General features: G+C 48.8%; 1 protein-coding gene across 5 annotated transcripts in view; it reads right to left on the bottom strand.

Annotated features, from left to right (window-relative positions):
* Positions 1-22285, bottom strand: part of LOC115531471 (MAGUK p55 subfamily member 3) — a 50153-nt gene that overhangs the window by 24873 nt on the left and 2995 nt on the right. For all 5 annotated transcript variants that reach the window (XM_030340769.1, XM_030340773.1, XM_030340772.1 and 2 more), the window contains 6 exons: positions 21823-21968; positions 7978-8096; positions 6983-7060; positions 6801-6881; positions 987-1124; positions 548-629 (listed from right to left, as the gene is read on the bottom strand). In XM_030340769.1, coding sequence (XP_030196629.1) covers positions 548-629; positions 987-1124; positions 6801-6881; positions 6983-7060; positions 7978-8096; positions 21823-21847 — 523 coding nt within the window. In that variant the 5' untranslated portion in view covers positions 21848-21968. The remainder of the gene's footprint in view (positions 1-547; positions 630-986; positions 1125-6800; positions 6882-6982; positions 7061-7977; positions 8097-21822; positions 21969-22285) is intronic.

The following is a 22285-nucleotide window of genomic DNA, read 5'->3' as shown; positions in this document are numbered from 1 at the left end:
TAATTTTAAAGGAGCGTAGGTTTTTTATTAAGCCCTCAGGTTTTTATTTTCTATTTTATGTGCAGTTGAATAGCAAAAATTTAAATTACAATGTTTAATTGTTATGTGGAAATAAGTGGTATTGTTTGTTGGATATTATTGAATGCACTTTAACACTTATGTGGCCCCCTGCTGGACAATATGTTTTAGGTTAATAAACACTGTTGAAATATTATTGAAATGAAGACCTTAATTTGATCTGATAGTCAGTTGTTGACCAAACAGACACTGATACTACTAGCGCCTTAAGTACTTATATTGGCTAAATATGCCTCTGAATCATAATGCACACCTTGACTGTTGGTACATAAAACACATGCAGTCCTATATCAGTGAAAACAACGGTCATAAAAAATGTGTGATAGACCCCCGGACCCAAGCTTGAGGATTTTTTTTGAAACTGGACCCATTAGGATTTTAATTGCCTACCCCTGGGCTAGTGGATCTGTGTGTGTGTGTGTGTGTGTGTGTGTGTGTGTGTGTGTGTGTGTGTGTGTTCACTCCTTACCGCTGCGGTCGGCAGCCCCTCCCCTCATGATGCGTGCCACGATGACCGCGCCCGTCACCTCGTCCCTCCGTATCGTAGCTCCCTGCAACACGCAGCCAATCAGCTCACAGCATTACACCCTGGAGAACCCAACCAGCCAATCAGCATACAGCATTACACCCTGGAGAACCCAACCAGCCAATAAGCTCACAGCATTACACACTGGAGAACCCAACCAGCCAATAAGCTCACAGCATTACACCCTGGAGAACCCAACCAGCCAATAAGCTCACAGCTTTACACCCTGGAGAACCTAACTAGCCAATCAGCATACAGCATTACACCCTGGAGAACCCAACCAGCCAATCAGCATACAGCATTACACCCTGGAGAACCCAGCCAGCCACTCAGCATACAGCGGTGGTTCCCAAGCTGTGCCGGAGGGGGCCTGGCCTCTCACCAGGGGCTCCTTGTTCTTCACCAGACGGACGATCTTCACCGACTCCTCCTCCAGCTCCTCCTCCAGGTCCTCGGGCAGCGGGGGCAGCACCGGGTCGAAGCTCTTCTGGGCCACCGTGTCATGGGCGGCCAGGACCGCCTGGGTGCACACACACGCACGCACATTAAATTCTTTATTTGAATCCACCAATCACATTACAAGAGACAAGATTCAAATATTTCAGAGATAAGATAAGTCATTGTTCAAGGGTACAAAAAACATCTCCTGCGCCACACTGCCAGGCTGCTTATCACTGCTGATATAAAGCAGAACTTTGCTAATTGTTTAGATTTTCTGCAGGAGAACCCAGCCAGCCTTAACCCACTGAAAACACGGTTGTGGACATGCCCAAAGCTTCCAAAAATAAACACTATTAGCTTGCATTGGTAGCCTAGGTCCCTTAGTATTTCCAGAATGGGCTGGTATTTAATGATTTTATCGTTGAAAGCAATTTCCATGTACAGATCAAATACACAGCCTATCTCAAGTAAGAGCACATCCCTTCTGTCTCTGTTTAAAAACACAACATGAGGGGTATTTGGGATGTTACACATCACATCAATAGAGCTGTTAAACCATTCCGGCATGATGCGTGAATGTTTGTACATGGTCACATTTTCTAGAGATCCTTCCTTAACATTACTGGAAATTAGATCGACAAGTCGGTCATGGCGTGCAATATACAGTCCTTTGTACATAGTACAGCCATTCACAACATGGGCAACTGATTCAAGTTGATGTCCAGAGTGCATTATACAGTGTGGATGGTGGTGTGCAGGATACCATAATGCCAGATTGTATTTGGTAGGTAGCACCTGCAGCCTAGCTTTGGCAGTGAAACAGAGGATGTCCTCCCCAACAGCAGCATTTTTGTACATGGAGTGGGAAGCAGAGTGGTCGGCAAAGTCTAGGCATGCTAGCTTTCCCTGCATTCTAAGTCCAGTCCAGTGTTGTTTGGTCTCTGTTTGTTTTACGTTGAGAAGGAATCTCCTTGCTGTTGTGTTCTGTAATATGTGTTGTGCCTCTTTGTGATATACAGTTGCCTCTGCGGTTACAGAAGGGTCGGTGACAACTACATCAGATGCCTGTGGTGCTGTGTGTGAGTTTTGTTGTGTCCATTCCAGTTTGACTGACATTCTGTTGCACGGATCATTTAGGTCCGGCTAGTCCGACCGAACTCCAAAGCCTGCAGCTTGTGTGTCCAGTTTCCCGCTGCTTTTCCTCCCAAAGCCTAAGAAGCTGTCCTGGCCTGCTTTGGCCAGAGGGACCTTCCTCTTCCTGAGGTCCAGCATGAGGGAAGCTCTGGCAAGCTCTCTGACAGTGGCATCATCATTGTTGAGCATGCTGAGGAGGTGTGTCAGCCTGGTAGCAGTGTAACCCATTCCACGTTTGGGACACCCAGCCCCCCCTCTTTACGTGAGAGGAAGATAAGGTCCCGGGTAGAGTGTGAGTTCAGCCCTAGCCATTTTCGGACAGCCTGAACTGTTTTATTGTTCATGTCCTGTAAGACATTTTTCAGGATGTGGACGTTTGCAAAGAGGTGTTGAACCTTTGCAAGGGCCACCTCTCTGATAGCGTCCAGTTTCATGACTACAGGGAGTGGGGAGGAATCAATTAGATAGATTCTGTTCTTATAGGCACTACATAGCTCCTGTGCCTGCTCCCCCCACTCAGCCGCAATGTTGATGTTATGGCCAAGATAGGTGTATAATAATAATACATTTTATTTAACAGCGCCTTTCAGGTCACTCAAGGACACTTTACAAATTTAAAACAATTTAAAACAAGGGCAAACAAATAACAAAACCATTAAAAGTGCGAGTAAAAAAAAACAAAAAAAACATGACAACTACAGTGAAAATGCTATCCTGAAAAGGTGGGTTTGAGAGAGGATTTGAACTGAGGGAGGGAGTCAATATTTCGGATGTGAGGTGGGAGTGAGTTCCAGAGTTTGGGAGCAGAGCGGCTGAAAGCTCTGGGAAAGAGAAAGAGAGGGAAAAACTGTCAGATTTGAGTAGAGTTGATTTAGTACCAACTAAAAGGATTTCTGTTTTATTGCTGTTAAGTTTGAGGAAATTTGAGGTGAACCAGGTTTGTACTTCAGAGAGGCAATCTGTTAGGGATGAGGGAGGGAGGATGGAGTTGGGTTTGGTGGAGAGGTAGAGCTGGGTGTCATCCGCGTAGCAGTGAAAAAGAATATTAAATTTACGAAAAATAAGGCCAAGGGGAAGGAGGTAAGTAATGAAAAGGAGGGGACCCAGGACAGAGCCCTGAGGGACACCAGAGGAGACAGGGGAGGGTTGGGAACGGAAGGATTTGGGTTGGATGAACTGAGTGCGGTCTGTGAGATAGGAGTGAAACCAGTCAAGGGGGGTGCCTGTGATGCCGATGGAGGATAATCTATTGAGGAGGATGGTATGGGAAATTGTATCAAAGGCCGCACTCAGGTCAAGGAGGATGAGGATGGAGATTAAACCAGAATCAGCTGCAATAAGAAGGTCGTTGGTGATTTTCAGAAGGGCCGTTTCAGTGCTATGACGGGGACGGAAACCAGATTGAAACTGTTCATATAGACTGTTTTGAGATAGATGGGAATGGAGTTGAGAAGCAACGATTTTCTTAAGTATTTTGGAGACGAAAGGTAGGTTGGAAATGGGACGGAGGTTGTTAAAGTTGTTGGGATCTGAACCAGGTTTTTTGAGGATTGGGGAGACAGCAGCAGTTTTGAAGGGTGAGGGAACTGAACCAGTAGTGAGAGAGGAGTGGATGATGGCAGCAATAAGAGGGAGCAGTGAGGGGAGGCAGGATATGACCAGGGCAGTAGGGAGGGGATCTAACTGGCATGTGGATGGTTTTGATTTACAGATGAGATCAGAGATAGCAGAGGGATCAGTGAGATGGAAAGAGGAAAATGGCAGACTGTAGGGGAGAGGTTCAGAGGAGGGGGAAGGTGAGGGAGTGGGGCACAAGTGCTGGTGGATTTTTTCAACTTTCTGATTAAAAAAACAGAAGGAGGGAGTCACAGGTGTCCGAAGAGTACAGATGGGGGGGTAGGAGATCTGGGGGTTGAAGGATTTTGTTGAGGAGTGAAAAGAGTGCCTTAGAGTTGCCATGGTTGGAACAGATGAGACTGGAATAGTAAGTAGATTTGGCTAAAGCAATAGAGTCCTTATACTGTAAGATATGATTTTTGTACATGTCATGGTGGACAGTGAGACCAGTCTTATTATGGAGACGCTCAAGTTGACGTCCTTTGGACTTGATGGAGCGGAGTTCAGGGGTGAACCAAGGGGCAGAATGGGAGAACGAGACAGACCGAGTTTTAACAGGAGCGAGGGAGTTGAGAATGGTAGTGAGCGAGTTATTGTAGTGGAGAACCAGTATGACTCGTGGCGTGAGTAGACCCTGATAGGCTGCCCCGTTATTGTGAAGGAGGGCGGTTTGTCAGATTTGGCTTTATACCAGCGGTTGCCACCACTGCGTCGCTCATAAAGAGCTGCACACTTGGTGTGCTTCACCTCCAGCTTTGACCAGTGAAGAAATTCATCTGTTCTGGCCAGCATGTTATGTATGACACTCTCGTCTCTGGAGGACACCTCGACATTGCAGCGTAACCCTGAACAGGGTTTGGGGATCTGATATCAGGTGGTGCACACTGACCCAGCCACTTGAGCCACTGGTTAATGGCAAGGATGAAGTTCACCGCACTGCCTGTTTTAATCCCAACCTGGAGCGGAATGGGCTCTGTGAGTTGGTGTCCACAGATCACCTGCAGAAAATATCCCTTATATACATCCGTTATGATGTCTGCAAAGGGCTGAGGTAGATGGATCTCCTTCAGTGCATTCAGCATAATTTTGTGGGATAGTGTTCCAAAGGCATCTCTAAAATCTAGGAATACAGTAAAAAGTTTACATGATTCATGTTTAAAATCATCGACTCCAGTTTTAAGGCAGAACACATGCTCGTTCATACCCTGTCTGGCTATGTAAGCTTTTTGTTTGGGTGAGAGGATGCCTGTGTCCACAAGCCCTGGGAAGATGCGGCCAAGCAGACATTTCATAACAATTTTGTAGACAGTGGGAAGGAGAGAGATGTCTCTCCATGTGGATGGGTCGCTTGGAATATTGTCTTTCTTAGGTATTCTATGGATGAGGGACCCCTTCCATGATCCTGGCACCTTACCATTAATCAAACAGGTGTTAAATAAATATGTTAGTATTTGGGTGGACTGGGGTTTTCTGGCTTTGATGGTCTCATAACGTCACCCCCATCGTATCCAATGGCACTGTTATTGGGCAGGTGAGAAATAACTTTATCTACTTCTTCAAAAGTGAATTTAGCAGTGGATGGATAATAATCTGGGATAACCGTCCCCAAGCTTGTGGGCCAAGGGGGCGGGGTCAGCGTTTGCGTCGGGGGTGATTGACATTTGGCCATATAGTACTTATAGACGTCAGTAGTATTATTGACGGTTGGCGGGGGGGAGGGAAACATGCTATTTTTTTCAATTATGTCAATAGCAGTAAGCAGAGACAGTTTGTCTCTGCTTACTCTCCTTTGGCGTTTGTGGCGTTCGTCTGCTGCCCCTCTGCTGAGTGATGGTTGGATGACGTCTCTCACGAAGATCAGCTGTCTCTCAATCCAGGAAGTAATGGAAGCTGGTGTCAACTCCGTTGGATGTTTATCGCTCAATGGAAACTTCTTTAGAATCCGTGTTGCGTATTTCAGTAGTGGTAATCCGAACTCTTTCCCGTTGATATTTCCTGTGCGGAATATTCCATTTTGGAAGAATACTCCAGTTGGATGGATGCCACTTTAACTCCACTTCGCAGGATCGCCGGAGCAGGCAAAGTGCGCTCTTTCTTGGAGTAGTTTGATATCCAATGATTTCCTGAATTGTCTTTCATGAGTCTCGAACATTGTCCATTCATGGCACTGAAGTTGGCACACGTAGTTGTTAAAATCCACGGGGAGGTCTTCACCGTCCGATGGTGGTTGCGGGACGGGATCATGGGTTTGCCTCAGTTGTTTGTAGATGCGGCCACTGGCCAGGGCTTGTTTGAAGGCGATCCGTAGCACTGTGACTAGGCACATGTTAGATACTAATGTCTAAAGTATATTCTTTTCTCTGCTGCATTAACGATGGCAGTTCACAGCGGCGGATGTTATACTTGTATGTTTGTTGGTGCGGCATGCCGGCGTGCTGCCTACCGGCGTGACGCATGCACACACACACACACACGCGTACACACACGCACGCAAGCACACACGCACGCAAGCACACACACACAGCAGGTACCTTAAGGTGGGCTGTGTTCAGTAGTAGCAGTATACTAGGGTACCTTAAGGTGGGCTGTGTTCAGTAGTAGCAGTATACTAGGGTACCTTATGGTGGGCTGTGTCCAGTAGTAGCAGTATACTAGGGTACCTTAAGGTGGGCTGTGTTCAGTAGTAGCAGTATACTAGGGTACCTTAAGGTGGGCTGTGTTCAATAGTAGCAGTATACTAGGGTACCTTAAGGTGGGCTGTGTTCAGTAGTAGCAGTATACTAGGGTACCTTAAGGTGGGCTGTGTTCAGTAGTAGCAGTATACTAGGGTACCTTATGGTGGGCTGTGTTCAGTAGTAGCAGTATACTAGGGTACCTTAAGGTGGGCTGTGTTCAGTAGTAGCAGTATACTAGGGTACCTTAAGGTGGGCTGTGTTCAGTAGTAGCAGTATACTAGGGTACCTTATGGTGGGCTGTGTTCAGTTGTAGCAGTATACTAGGGTACCTTAAGGTGGGGTGTGTTCAGAAGGTAGAGCAGCTCTCTCTCATCACTCTCCATGGGTCCGCAGTGCAGCTCGTCCGCCAGCTAGTCAGATAAATAACCTGTTTCATTTCTCCATACGTCTCCATGATCGTACATGTTGTTAATCTTGTGTGATTTGCTTTGTCACAACAAACTGTACTTACGTCCTCCACCAGACAGGAGGCATTGTGGAGGACCGGCACAGGGCTTTGCTTCTCATACAGCTTCAGCTTACCATGAATCTGGATGAAGTAGAGCAGAGAGACAGGGGGTGAGGCACGACGTTATGAGTTGAGCTTGTGACGTATTCCATCATGTTTCAGCTGGATATCAAACCACCAACAGTTTTTTTGTTAATACTATGTGAACTACTTCATCACCTTGGATTAAAGCATCTGTTAAATTACTCAGAGTAATATCAGTGTAAATGTTGAATAGCTAAATAACCAATTTTGACGCCCTCTTTAAAAAACCCTGACCCCGCCTTGGTTCGACACTTTCAGTTTTGAGCTGAGCTGTTTTTTCATTAGACCAACTAAATCCCTCTTTACTGTTCTTCCTTGGTTAATGAGCACGAGACAATCGCATAAACGATGACGATTGTCTGAGGTACAGTAACATTTCATGATAAGCCTATCAGAGGTAGTGTTTGACGGGTGTTGTTTACACAACTTTGAAAGAGCACATAGGCGGACACACAACGACACAAGTGAGTCAACGAAAAACAGGAATGGTGAGCCCAAATAATCCCAAAAAAGCCTTCTTTAATGGAAGGATAGCCATTACTTTTCCCTCCAAGAAGATAAAGGAACGAGTGTAATCATGAAATGCCTCTCCCACGTCGTTCTCAAGTAATTCAAACTTATTCAAACATCTTTCAAGGTAACATGCTTCCATGCATTCAATGCTTCCTTGCATGAACATGCACATGTATTTGAGTTCCGTTAAAGAGGGGTGGAGGTGGGGTCCAAGTTATTTGACACATTTGAGCATTTAAAAATGTACTTGAAAGTAACGCAATAGTTACTTTTAATTTGTTACTCCAGCCAGGGCTGGAGTAACTAATTGAGTGAATTTTTGGGAGAAGTAACTAGTTACTGTGACTAATTACTTTTTTTAAGTAACTTACCCACCACTGTGTACAACATGGGGACCATACCTTCATGAGGTAAGCAATGCTTCTCTCCGAGAACACATCCTGGAGGAAGAGCAGGTCCTGGTCGGGGTTTGCGTCGGGGTGGAGCTGAGAGGTGAGCAGAGCCAGGGTTTCATGGAGACCTGGAGACAAACCTACAGTGATTAGGTTCTCAAAGTCCAAAATGACTACATATATATCAAGTAGTTATACGTAAATAATTATCATCTTATACTACATATCTATATCAGTTGGTATCTTGGCCAGAGAGAGAGAGAGACGGCTTAGAGCAGTTGTCTTGTTACCGAAAGGTTGCTAGTTCGATCTCAAGCTCCTCCTAGCTGAGTGTTGATGTGTCCCTGAGCAAGACACTTAACCCTAACTGCTCCCGACGAGCTGGCTGTCGCCTTGCATTGTTGACTCTGCTGTCGGTTTGTCAATGTGTGTATCAACTGATGTAAGTCGCTTTGGATAAAAGCGTCTGCTAAATGCTATGATGTAATTGTAAATAGAGAGAGAGATATCCAATCCATTTCACGCCCAGTGGAAATGTGACCCTTGGCCCAACATAAAGAAAATGGATTCCCAAAAGCCCAAACCCATGAGTCTTGTGATGTTCATCCCACACATGGCTAAGAAATTGATGCAGAGAGCAGTCATGGTGGGGCTGAACTCTGACAATGACGGGAGATAGCCTACCTGGATGAGGCGGCGGACCTGACACTCTGGTGTCTGGAGAACTGCCTCTTCATGAATGTCACAAAAACCAAGGAGATGATTGTGGACTTTAGGAAAGGACACCAACTGAGGATGAATACCCCACTGTGGATTAATGGGACTACCGTGGATAGGGTGAGCAGTTTCAAATACCTGCTAGTCCACATTGCAGAGTTTACCTTCGGCCACTAGGGGATAGTGTTGTATTGCAGACCGCTGACCGGCTGAGTTGGCGGTCTACCTTGTTGTGCTCGCTAGCATTGCAGACGTTCCCGTTGCATAGCATGTTGAGCTGCTGGCATGATTCATGTGAGTCTTTCCTGATTAATACAATTGTTATTGTTAGATACTTGAGATGCTTATGTGTGTATGCATTTATGTGCATGTAGGAATTACTGTTGTTATTACGTTTGTAGCTTACATTGTTATTGTGTGTGATTGCTGCAGGACTTCTTCATCTTTGTCATTAAATCCAAACTCTGACATCGAGGAGTGTATTTCTTCATGAAGAAGTCATGGTTGTCGTTGGATGTACTGTTCCTGGCTGCGCTTTTGAGACCGGAGATGTGTCTGAAGCACTCGCCATTGCGCTGTTGACGAATCACGGACTTGTCCATCGGAACCCGCCGGCCCAGATCCCGACTACGCATGGTCCGAAACTTGATCGGCCTAAGGTCGATGTTGGCGTGACGATAGAGGAATGGAACTTTTTCATCCGTCGCTGGGACGTCTTTCGCACCGGTTCAGGCGTCGGGGCTGCTCACGCCCCTTTCCAGTTATTTCAGTGCGCTGGGCCTGAAATTGGAGATAGCATGTTGAAGGCCAATCCCAACATCACCTCCGGACCCCTGGTGGATCTGATCGCTGCCATGCGTTCACTAGCCGTCATTCCGGTTGCCACATGTGTAGGCCTGTCACGATAACAAATTTTTCTGGGCGATTAATTGCCCCAGGAATTATTGCGATAAGCGATAATATTGCCGTTTTTCAACTATATAATGATAAAGTACACCCTTTCGAAGATCAATAAACTTTATTTTTAAAGAACCTGGAACTGGACGTCTGGAAGACATTTAAAATATCCAGAATAAATTAACCAAAACCACCAAAAATAATCAATTATTAACAAAAAATGCTCTTGAATAAAAACCAAACACCACCAAAAACAATAATAAAATTGAAACACTAAATAAAAGGGTGTAAAACAAGATTGCGCCAGGACTCCGCCTCCCCACACAGACCAATGCAACAAGTTAGTAGCCGAGTTTACATGGCACTCTGATCCGCATCTGATCCGCATAGATTTCTATGCGGCATAGATCTGTTCCTAAAATGTGTTTCCGAATGTAGGCTACTGTATACATGGACAGTAACAAAAGTGTCCGTTCTGTCTCTCGCGCACGACCTGACACATCTCTGGACCGGCGGCGACATTATGGATGTCTTATCACTATCGGGGATTTTAATTTGATTTGAATGAAAGCACAGCAGGAGAGAGCTTTTCTCTGCCTGCTCCTTCAATTAAGAAGGAGGAGGACAGCGCAGCAACGTCAATTTCTCGTCAGATCTTTATATTTACCTCAAGCTCCGCCGCAAACAAGAGGAATTTGGATGCGAGTCGGCAGCCAAGACTGGTGGAGAGAGTGGTCTTACAGGAATTTAGTGACCAGGATCCTCGAAGGTCCATTTGCGACTACTGCAGCTGCCATCTCTCTAAGTTAAGAAGTATTTTAACGTTCAGTCCTGCAAAGTACTACTAGTAGCCTACTCATTCAGTTACCCTCGGACGCGCGCGGACACTACGATACGCGAACACGTCATTAAATAAACACCCCATGTCCCGTCGCTTAGCACCGGACACGATTACCCGGACTACTTTTACGGAGTGATAACAAGACGTGAATCAGGCAATAAATCCACTTTCCTTGACAGCGGTGAAGTTCGGTGTGCTTAAAAGTACAGATGGAGGCTCAGTGGACGCATTGCGACACTACTGCGGCTGCTCAAATTAAAAACCCCATCTATTCGGAATAAGTGCAGTACATGGCGATTAAAAACGGACTACACCACCTCTTCTATTCGCATAGAATCTATGCCGAACAGATAATTGTATTCGAATGAGGCGTATACATGATCATTTTCTGTTCCGCATAGAAATCTATGCGGAACAGAATGTGTCCATGTCAACGCGGCTACTGACACTTGACGAGGGGGTTTCACTCGTTGTGCCCTGTAATTATGAGCCGGAGCCCGATTTCAAACCCGACATTTGTTACTATAGGCCTACCCTGCTAAATATATATAATATATATAATGCATAGAGCGCCGGTCACTATCGGGAAAATAAGCCCGACAGGGCGAACAGGGCGACCGACCGGCCAGCGGAGGTGCCTTGCTTCACCCTGAAAGGGGGCTTATTTTAGATAATGACCGGCGACTGTTCTATACTACATCATCCCAGCTTATTACAAGGCTACTTGCCAAAGACAAAAATAACTTCCATGGTGTCTTTTTTACAATTTATTCGTTAGAAGCATTCGTAGTGTTGATCAGCAGAGAATAGTCCTTCAAAGACGTTGACGTTGCTTAGCAAACGAAGACGCTGGGGTTGACAAGTACCGGACTATCTATGGCAGTGAACGGAGCGTTCCCACGGCATTGAGAAGACCCGTGTAATAAGGCCTATAATATTTCTGTTTATGGCAATAGATTTCTTACTCAGATTAGGCCAATAAAGCAATGATTTTAAAAAAAAAGAGTGAGAATGGAAATTATTGCGGCCCGGCAAATATTATTGCTCATTTTATTTATCCGGCAATTATTGATTTTATTGCATATCGCGACAGGCCTACACATGTGTCCTGCGCACCGAGCTGCTTCAGTTGCACCAGGAGCGTGATGAAGCATTCCGTGCCTTCACCGCCAGGGTGCGAGGGAAGGCGGAGACATGCGCCTACGTTGCGGTATGTGAGTGTGGCAAGGATGTGGAACTATACCGACCACATCATCCGTGATGTTCTGATCACGGATTTACCGACTCAGACATACGCCGCGAGACACTGGGGATACCTGACATTCTGACAAAACCAGTGAACGATCTAATTGCAGTCGTTGAGAACAAGGATATGGCCCGCAATGCCCTCCCATTGGCTACTAGAGAGATACGCCTCATCCACATACCTGACATTCTGACAAAACCAGTGAACGATGTAATTGCAGTCGTTGAGAACAAGGAAATGGCCCGCAATGCTCTCCCGTCGTCCACTCTATCAGCCATGTCGTCATTCCAGCGCCTACGGAGAGATCAACAGACGGGCCCCGTCCCGACCCCAGCCCCAACAGACAGGGCTAGGCAAGCCTCGTGCCTGGGCTGTAAAAGCACCTTTAAGGTCTTCACGGAGGGACCTCGCGGTTGGAATACCAAGCCTCACCAGATTTGTGTCGGTTGCTATAGGGCCCGCCGACAGGAGAGGCGTCAACAGCCATCCAACGACGGTCAGCAGGCTGCCATGGAATCGGTGCCGATCTCCCAGATTTCATCGGTTCAACTCAAAGCACGCCCTGGCCAACGCTGCGGGGGCCGTCGCCGCACTCAGATGACACACAGCACTATCGGTGGTCCCACACCCATCAGGCTCGGGCACCACATTTTCTCCAGGGGGGAATGGAGGCGGGCCAAGCTAAGAGACCACCCCCGAGTCTTAATCACCATCTCGGTCGACAGGTCAGTCGGGCCGCGGGGCAGCATCAACCACCGAGGCTTGGACAATGAGGTGAGCATATCCGCGATCGCAGACACTGGCGCACAATCTGATCTGTGGTCTCTTGAGGAGTTCCTCGCCTGCGGATTCTCGCGTGATGACCTGCGTCCTGTTAATCTTAGCCTGTCAGCTGCCAACCGCTCCCCCATAGCCATTGAGGGAGCATTCTTCGCTAGGCTCTCAACAGCCCCCAGCGACAGTGGTGTTACGTCCTGCCGCTCGATGGTGTACGTGAGCAGCTCAGTTCGAGCGATGTACCTCTCCTACGAGTCACTGCTTAACCTCGGCCTCTTCCCTGCGGACTTCCCATCAGGTAACAGTGGAGGACCCAGAGACGAGCATGGCCCTGGCGCACGTGACATACCAATCAAGCCCTTGTTTGTGAATGCTACGAGGTCTGCCGACAGTGGCTGCACAGACCAGGGTAATCCCCAGGACGCTCAGTGCTCATGCCCCAAGCTTACAGCCCCTCCACCACGGCCTCAGGCGTTACCGTTCCCCTGCTCACCGGAGAACAATGGTCGGATGAACGATTGGCTACTAGAGAGATACGCCTCATCCACATTCAACACTTGCCCTCATCAGGCTTTGCCTTGCATGGAGGGGCCCCCTATCGAAATGCACGTGGACCCAGCAGCCACGCCGAAGGCATGCCACACCGCGGCTAATGTGCCTTTGCACTGGCAGCAGAAAGTCTACGACGACCTCCTTAGGGACGAAGCCCTTGGAGTCATTGAACGTGTGCCATACGGTGAGCCAGTGACATGGTGCCATCGTATGGTAGTCACAAGGAAGCACGACGGCTCCCCCGCAGGACCGTGGACCTTTCACCTCTTAAGAAGTTCTGCCAACGTGAAACCTTCGCCACTGAATCCCCATTCCACCTTGCACGTCGCATCCCGGGGGACACCTGGAAAACCGTCACGGATGCCTGGAACGGCTACCATAGTGTGCCCCTGCGTGTGTCGGACCATCGTCTGACCACCTTTATCACGCCCTTCGGCCGCTGGCGCTACATCAGGGCGCCGCAAGGTTTCCTGTCATCTGGGGACGGCTACAACCGTCGTTTTGACGCCATCCTCTCGGACTTCGAGCGCAAGGAACGTTGTGTGGATGACACTATCCACTATGAAACTGACCTGGAGCATCACTGGTGGAGGACCATCGACTTCCTGAAACTTGTCGGCCGGTCGGGCATTGTGTTGAACCCAGATAAGTTTCAATTTGCGGAGAGGTGCGTAGACTTTGCTGGGTTCAGGGTGTCAGAAGCCACCATAGAGCCGCTTCCGAAGTACTTGGACGCCATCCGGGACTTTCCCAACCCGGACTCCACGACGGATATCAGAAGCTGGTTTGGCCTGGTCAACCAGGTGGCGAACCACGCCCAGTTGCGCGACACTATTCAAGACGTTCCTCAGCCCACGCTGCAAATTCTCATGGTCCCCTGAATTGGAAGAAGCCTTCCAAACATCCAAACAGGCAATAATTGGGGCCATCCATGGGGGCGTGGAGATCTACGCACCTGCCTCCGCCCTGACTGGTTCAGGCGTGGCATTGGCTACTTCCTGCTCCAACAACATTGTAGCTGCACTTCGGGCATACCTGACTGTTGCCCCGGAGGATGGAGGATCACCCTCGCCGGTTCGCGGTTCCTATCCTCGGCGGAGCAACGCTATCCGGCCATCGAAGGAGAGGCCCTGGCCGTGGCCTGGGGCCTGGAGCAGACACGATACTTCACGCAAGGATGTGACAACCTCATCGTGGTCACCGAGCACAAGCCCCTTGTGAAGATCTTCGGCGACCGCACACTAGATGAGATAACAAACTCACGCCTGTTCAGACTCAAGCAGCGTACCCTCCCATGGCGCTTTGACATTGTGTACCTACCTGGCAAGAGCAACCATGCTGCTGATGCGACTTCGAGGCATCCTTCCCTCTCGGGCTCTGCGAACGGCCTCTTATTGGGATCGCCTAGCGTACCTGACACTGTAGAATCCGCACTTATGGCTTCCATCCGCGACGATGCACAAGAACTAGGAGCCATCTCATGGTCCCTTCTCGCACGAGAGACAGCAGCTGATGCGTGCCTCGGCCACCTTCTGTCCCTGATCGAGCATGAGGGTAGGGTTGATGTTAATGACCCTGCCCTAGCGAGTCTGTCACCAGTCTGTGGGTCAATCTACGCGCAGGATGGCGTCCTCCTATATCACGACTGTGTCGTGGTTCCACCGTCCCTCCATGAAGGAGTCCTTCGGCACCTCCATGCCGCCCACCAAGGAGCTTCTGCGATGGAGCAGCACGCGCGTGCCATAATCTTCTGGCCCGGGATGTCGAGGGACATCCGAGCCACCAGGTATGGATGCACAGACTGTAACCGCAATGCTCCGTCACAGGCAGCCACGCCCCCCCTACCATCCTCACCGCCATCCACCCCGTTTGAGGCGGTGTTGCTGACTTCTTGATTATGGAGGCCGCCACTACCTGGTTGTCGGTGATCGAATCTCGGGCTGGGTGGAGGTCTCTGCTCACAGCGGCACTGATCTGGGAGGCTCGGCTGGCTTGGTTCGCCACCTACGCACGTTCTTTGCCACCTTTGGCGTGCCGGAGGAACTTTCGAGCAATGTGACGTCAGACATCGCGTGTCCTCGGTTGGTTTTCCACAGTAGAATGGGGAGGGCGGGAAGTTGCGGTGAAGACTGCTAAGCGTCTTCTGGTGTCCAACACTGGCCCAACTGGTGGTCTTGATCATGATCGTTTTTTGCGGCCATGTTGCAGTTGCGCAACACACCTGACCCCGACTGCAACCTCTCACCGGCGCAGATTATATTTGGTTGTCCCCTTCGAGACTCTTTTTCTTTCGTCAACAGGCTAGAAAAGTTCTCGAACCCTCATATCCGACCGCTCTGGCGCCAGGCATGGGCCGCGAAGGAGGACGCCCTTCGGACCCGGATGTCCCGCACCACTGAGTCTTTGAGGGCTCACTCGAGACCGCTCCGCCCATTGGTACTTGGTGAGACAGTATTCCTCCAGAATCAGCAGGGCCCGAGTCAACACAAGTGGGATCAGTCAGGGGTCATGGTGGAGTCACTGGGTCACGATCAGTATCGGATTAGGGTTGACGGGTCGGGGCGCCTGACTTTGCGCAACCGGCGATTCCTTCGCAGCTACACTCCAGCCACCCCCTACGCCCGGCAGCAGCCAGCTGCCCTGTTGACGCCGCCCGCGACCTTGGACCGCCAGCTCCTGCCTGTCCACCCTGGGCTAGTGACGCCCCGGGGTGTCGTTTCTCAGGCGGCAGATGGACCCCGTGACGCGGCTTTGGACACCTCCCCGCCGGAGCCCCCTGGTGAGGCATCCTCTGGTCTCGGGGCCCAGGGGGCCCCCGTTCCTACGGGCGTCGACCCAGATGCGTCGCTTCCAGCGTCGCAGTCGCCCCATCTTGGACAGCCGTGCCGCGTGAGGAGGCCACCCAGACGCTACGAGCCCGAGACGGGCCGTTGGATACAGGACTGAGTCCGTTAACCTATTCCCGTTCATAGCTTTCCGGACTGGGGGGGGATGCAGAGTTTACCTCCGGCCACTAGGGGATAGTGTTGTATTGCAGACCGCTGACCGGCTGAGTTGGCGGTCTACCTTGTTGTGTTAGCTAGCATTGCAGACGTTCCCGTTGCATAGCATGTTGAGCTGCTGGCATGATTCATGTGAGTCTTTCCTGATTAATACAATTGTTATTGTTAGATACTTGAGATGCTTATGTGTGTATGCATTTATGTGCATGTAGGAATTACTGTTGTTATGACGTTTGTAGCTTACATTGTTATTGTGTGTGATTGCTGCAGGACTTCTTCATCTTTGTCATTGAATCCAAACTCTGACATCGAGGAGTGTATTTCTTCACACATCACAGATGTTCTGACATGGTCAAGACACATTGACACTGTGGTGAGAAAGGCAAGGCAGTGGCTATACCACCTCAGGTAGCTTAGGTTAATTCAGAGTCTCCCTGGGCATCCTCAGATCCTTTTACTCTGGAGCTGACGAGACCATGCTGACAGGTACGCGGCCTGGTTTGGCAACAGTTCTGCCCCAGGACAGGAGGACTCTGTAGAGAGTTGTACAGCTGGCTGAACGTACTACAGAAACTACTCTCCCTCCCCCAGCAGGAGTTAAACACCAGGAGGTGCAGAACCAGAGCCTGTAGGATCATGAAGGATTCTCATGACCCCAATAACGGACCGTTTGTAGTGCTGCGATCAGGCAATCGCCTCCGCTGTCATGCAGCGAAAACAGAGAGACTGAGACAGTTTCTTTCCCCAGGCCGCGCGTTATCACTGCCCGAGGTAAATCGCCAACTTGAGCTAGCACCCCAATTTACCCTCCCAGACCATACACCCATTGGCGGTTCATTCGGAAGTAAATGCGACAAGACGGCTCCGTGGTTCCAGGGGCGGGACTTGGGTAGAGGTGTTGCTGCATTGTCTAGACAGAGAGTGCACTATCAATGAAGTCAAACGGGAGCGTGCGGAAAAGACCCAAACGTCATCTGTCACGGCACGCAGGCATAACATGATACAGGACTGTAAAAACAGTCCTGTATCAGACAGAGACCACCAGAAAGGAAAATGTCCCGCCTATGGAGAAAAATGCAAAAAATGTGGAAAGCTGAATCACTTTTCAAGCAAGTGCATGTCCAAAGCATATGCAACAAAAATGCCAGTGCACATGGTAGAAGAACAGTCTGACTTAGATTCAGAAGAAATGTTTTAGACATGGTAAAAGCAAAAAATGGTGAAGACTGGGAAGTAGACCTTATAATAAATGACATAAAATATACACAGGAGCAATATCGAAGAAGTGATGGCTCGGATGGCAGGAGCAAAAGTGTTCAGCACACTATATGCTCAATGTGGATACTGGCAGGTCAGGTTGGACAAAGAAAGTTCAGCGCTGTGCACTTTTAACACCCCTTTCAGTCGCTATGCATACAAAAGGCTACCCTTCGGAATGAACACAGCAGGAGAAATATATCAAAGACTCTTGACTATGATGTTCGAGGACATGGAGGGAGTAGAGGTGATCGTTGATGACATCCTCGTATGGGGGGGAAATGAAGAGTAGCACAACCAGAGGCTGGAAAGGGTGTTGTAGCGAGTGAGAGAAAAGAACATAAAACTCAACTCAGAAAAATGCACATTCAATGAACAAGAAGTCACATACATGGGGCACATCCTAACAGCAGAAGGAATTAAGCCAGACACCAAGAAAGTGGAGGCAGTCAGGAAAACGCAAAAACCCACTAACAAGACCGAGCTACAAATATATTCAGGGATTGCGTGGGAGTCGGGTACAGTGCCAAAGGAGTGGCAAACCGGGGTGGTGGTTCCCCTGTTCAAAAAGGGGGAGCAGAGAGTGTGTGCCAATTACCGGGGTATCACACTTCTCAGCCTCCCTGGTAAAGTCTACTCCAAGGTGCTGGAAAGGAGGGTTCGGCTGATCGTTGAACCTCAGATTGAAGAGGAACAATGCGGTTTTCGCCCCGAAGTGGAACTACGGACCAGCTCTTCACTCTCGCAAGGATCCTGGAGGGGACCTGGGAGTATGCCCATCCGGTCTACATGTGTTTTGTGGATCTGGAGAAGGCGTATGACCGGGTCCCCCGGGAGAAACTGTGGGAGGTGCTGCGGGAGTCTGGGGTAAGGGGTCTCTCCTCAGGGCCATCCAATCTCTGTACTCCCAAAGCGAGAGCTGTGTTTGCGGCAGCCAGTCAGTTTTGTTCTCAGTGGGTGTTGGTCTCTGCCAGGGCTGCACCTTGTCACCTATCCTGTTTGTGATATACATGGACAGGATATCGAGGCGTAGTCGTGGTGGGGAGGGGTTGCAGTTCGGTGGTCTGAGGATCTCGTCACTGCTTTTTGCAGATGATGTGGTCATCATTGGATCATCGGCCTGTGACCTTCAGCACTCACTGGATCTGCTGGCGGCCGAGTGTGAAGCAGCTGGGATGAGGATCAGCACCGCTAAATCTGAGGCCATGACTCTTAGCAGGAAACCGGTGGATTGCTTCCTCCGGGTAGGAAATGAGTCCTTAGCCCAAGTGAAGGAGTTCAAGTACCTCAGGGTCTTGTTCGCGAGTGAGGGTACGATGGAGCGTGAGATTGGCCGGAGAATCGGAGCAGCGGGGGCGGTATTGCGTTTGATTTACCGCACCGTTGTTACGAAAAGAGAGCTGAGCCGCAAGAGCTTCTCACCCTATCCCTTAGGGATAGGTTGAGAAGCTCAGCCATCCGTGAGGAACTCAGATTAGAGCCGCTGCTCCTTTACTTAGAAAGGAGTCAGCTGAGGTGGTCCGGGCATCTGGTAAGGATGCCCACTGGGCGCCTCCTTGGGAGGTGTTTCAGGCACGTCCAATGGGGAGGAGACCTCGGGGAAGACCCAGGGACTAGCTGGAGAGATTATATCTCAACACCCGGCCTGGGAACGCCTCGGATCCTCCCGTCAGAGCTGGTCAATGTGGCCCGGGAAAGGGAAAGTCTGGGGCCCCCTGCTTGAGCTGCTCCGCCCGCGACCCAACCCCGGATAAGCGGATGAAGATGAGATGAGATGAACATACTTAGCAAAGTTCATACCGCATCTGTCCACTGTAACTGCCCCACTCTGGATCCTGTAAGAGAAGACCACAGAATGGAGCTGGATGGAGGAACAAGACAAGAGCTTTGAGAAGCTGAAAGAGATGGTCACAGAAGCTCCAGTACATACATATTATGATGCATCAAAGCCAGTCAAACTGAGCGTGGACGCCTCTAGTTGTGGAATAGGAGCTGTGCTCAAGAAGAGATGAAGTGTCCCCATAGCTTACGCTTCAAAACCCTTTACTGACCCACAAAAAAGATATGCACAAAAGAAGAGGATTTGGCCACCATCATTTTTGGCTGTGACAAGTTCTACAGTATCTGTTTCGGACGGGGTTCGAAGTTGAAACAGATCACAAACCCTTGGAAACCATAATGAAAAATCCCTTTGGCCGAGACCCCACTAAGACTTCAGAAAATGCTCCTCAGGATCCAGAAATACAACATTACTGTGAAATACAAAGGAAAGGGAACTTCACGTGGCTGATGCCCTGAGCAGGAACTATTTTAAAGGATACAGATGAAAATGAAAATAAGGATGATATACAAAGTGTGTAGTGTGCAGTGATGTGCTTACCCATAGCACCCGCCAGACTCCAGGAAATAATCACAGAAACCAAGAAGGACTCAACCTCACAGCAGTAAAAAAAAATCCTCCTCCAGGGATGGCCAGGTAAAAGATCAGAAACACCGGACGAGGCCAAAGTTGTACTGGGACTACAATAGTGAAATGACAGTTGAAGATGGACTGATATTCAAAGGCAACAAACTAGTGATACCAAACACCCTGAGAAGAATGATGCTGAAAAAAGTGCACTCCCAGCCATCAAGGGATCGAAAAAACGAAGAGGCTAGCAAGAGATGTCCATATTCTGGCCTGGGGGGGATGCAAGCCCAGATAGCTGACCACAGTCTCAAGATGTGCCATATGCAACATATACAGAAAACCCAAACCCAAAGAAAGCCTGAATTTGTAACAGAGAGACTGAACTTATAACAGATAACCGAGAACAGTTTAACTCCTAACTTTTGTTATTCCTTTGCAGGTTAACTCGGAACATTCTTACTTAAATACGGCCTTACTGAATATAACATTTGTTATAAATGTTATTACAGATACCCGAGAACAGTTTAACTCCTAACGTTTGTTATTCCTTACAGGTTACCCGGGAACGTTCTTACTTAATACTGCCTTACTGAATGTTACATTTGTTATGAATGTTATTCCCTAAGATACAGAGAACAACCTGACTTTTAAATGCTGCTATTGTGTAAAGTTAAAACTTTACACAATACTGTTGCCCTTTATTCCAGTTGAGTCACCTTAGAAAAGGGAAGATGTAATGATATGATGAGGTCCCCAGGACACAAACTGATAGGGTAATTCTCTGATATTATTAATCTTAAAGACTGCGGCGGGTTCTCCGACTCTCTGGTACTTCCACAAAAAAGACTCGTAGTGGGGGGTTATCCTCGGCCATGGTGGAGAAGGAATTGGGGGAAAGGAATTTTGTCTTTGACTCTCTGAAGTCAAGATTGAACCGCTACAATGGAGGACAAAAAGGGATTGTTGCCGTATGCGGGACAGCCCAGGGCTGGACTGGCCATCGGGCTGCCGGCCCTTTTGGGCCGACGAGGTTTACCTTGAGGTTTCTTTGAACCTGCCCGGCCCAGCCATGTCACACAGCCGAGGGCCGAGGTCCGTTCCTTCCCTCTCGGTTGTGCGGGCTGTCAACCTAACCTGAAAGTTCAATAAAGCTTTGGCCCAGGCCATAACTCATTATGATTGGTTCTGGGCTGGCCCTGGCCCTATCACACACACAGCAGAGGGCCGAGGTCCCGCCCCTTGGGCCTCGGCTGTCAATCAGTCACGTCACTAACTGACAGAAAAATGGAGAAGAAACGTTAAGGAAGCGCGGAGAATATCTCTCTCTCTCTCTCTCTCTCTCTCTCTCTCTCTCTCTCTCTCTCTCTCTCTCTCTCTCTCTCTCTCTCTCTCTCTCTCTCTCATACTTTAGGGTGCCACTTTGACTTATTGTGTTATAATTTGTTGTGTTTTAGTTAGTGTAGGCCTTAATAAAATAATACATATATTTTGTATTCTTCCTGTTGTTCTGTGTTCTTGCATTTTTTGCTGATTATGAGACGGTTCAAACAGTACATATTATAAGCATTAGTAATTTCAGAGGGGATTTGACCTAGCTGCAAAAGTCTCTACAAGTATAGTGAAAGAGCGTATCAATTTTTTAACATGGTTACTCTCTTCCATGTAGACTACTGCGCTTTATTTTAATTGTTGAAACAGCACAATATGCGGATATATCCTCTGGTATGTTGTGTGCCTCCGCATGTCGTATAAATAATCATAGTGGGCTGCCATGGCCAAAAATGCCAGGGCCATTTTTTGGTCCCAGTCCAGCCCTGGGGACAGCTGTCAGTTCACTTCGGGTCCATGTCATTTCTCCGACGCTCCGTTGTTCCTACCTCTCGGTCTGACAGCGTGAACTGACAGCTGTCTACTGAAAACATCTTTCTCGAATGCCACCTGTGACGACGGGGGATTTTACCCCCTTGGCTTTACACAGGCAAGTTCGGTCACTGCCAAGCCGCGACCAAATCTGCTTGGCAGTGTGAAAAGGCCTTCACACACACACACACACACACACACACACACACACACACACACACACACGCACACACACACACACACACACAACAACAAATGCATAAACGCCATTACACAGACATGTTCCTGCACACACCCGTGCACGCTGAGCCGACGGGCATGGCTCCCAGCCGTGAAGGAGCAGCTTGGGGCACCAGAAGGATGGCTGCAGGGAGGTCAACAAAGATGGACCCTTATCCCGCCTCCTGCCTCCTCCTCCCCTGGCGCCTATCGGCCGCAAAGCTGTGAAAAGACCAAAGCCATGGAAGAAATGCAGAGAGGTTGTTTTGTAATTTACTGACAGATAAGGATTTGGTCTAGGATTAGGAAGAAACATTGTCGTTTATCCTAGATGTGCCTCATCAACTCTTCTGTGTGTGTGTGTGTGTGTGTGTGTGTGTGTGTGTGTGTGTGTGTGTGTGTGTGTGTGTGTGTGTGTGTGTGTGTGTGAGTGTGTGTGTGTGTGTGAGTGTGTGTGTGTGTGTCTGTGTGCGTGTGTGCGTGCGTGCGTGTGTGTGTGTGATATACAGTTTCATCATGAGGAAACTGTCTTTCTATTT

The sequence above is a fragment of the Gadus morhua genome, chromosome 18, assembly GCF_902167405.1.
Source record: "Gadus morhua chromosome 18, gadMor3.0, whole genome shotgun sequence".
Taxonomy (NCBI): Eukaryota; Metazoa; Chordata; class Actinopteri; order Gadiformes; family Gadidae; genus Gadus; species Gadus morhua.
This window is presented reverse-complemented; position numbering and strand designations above follow the sequence as displayed.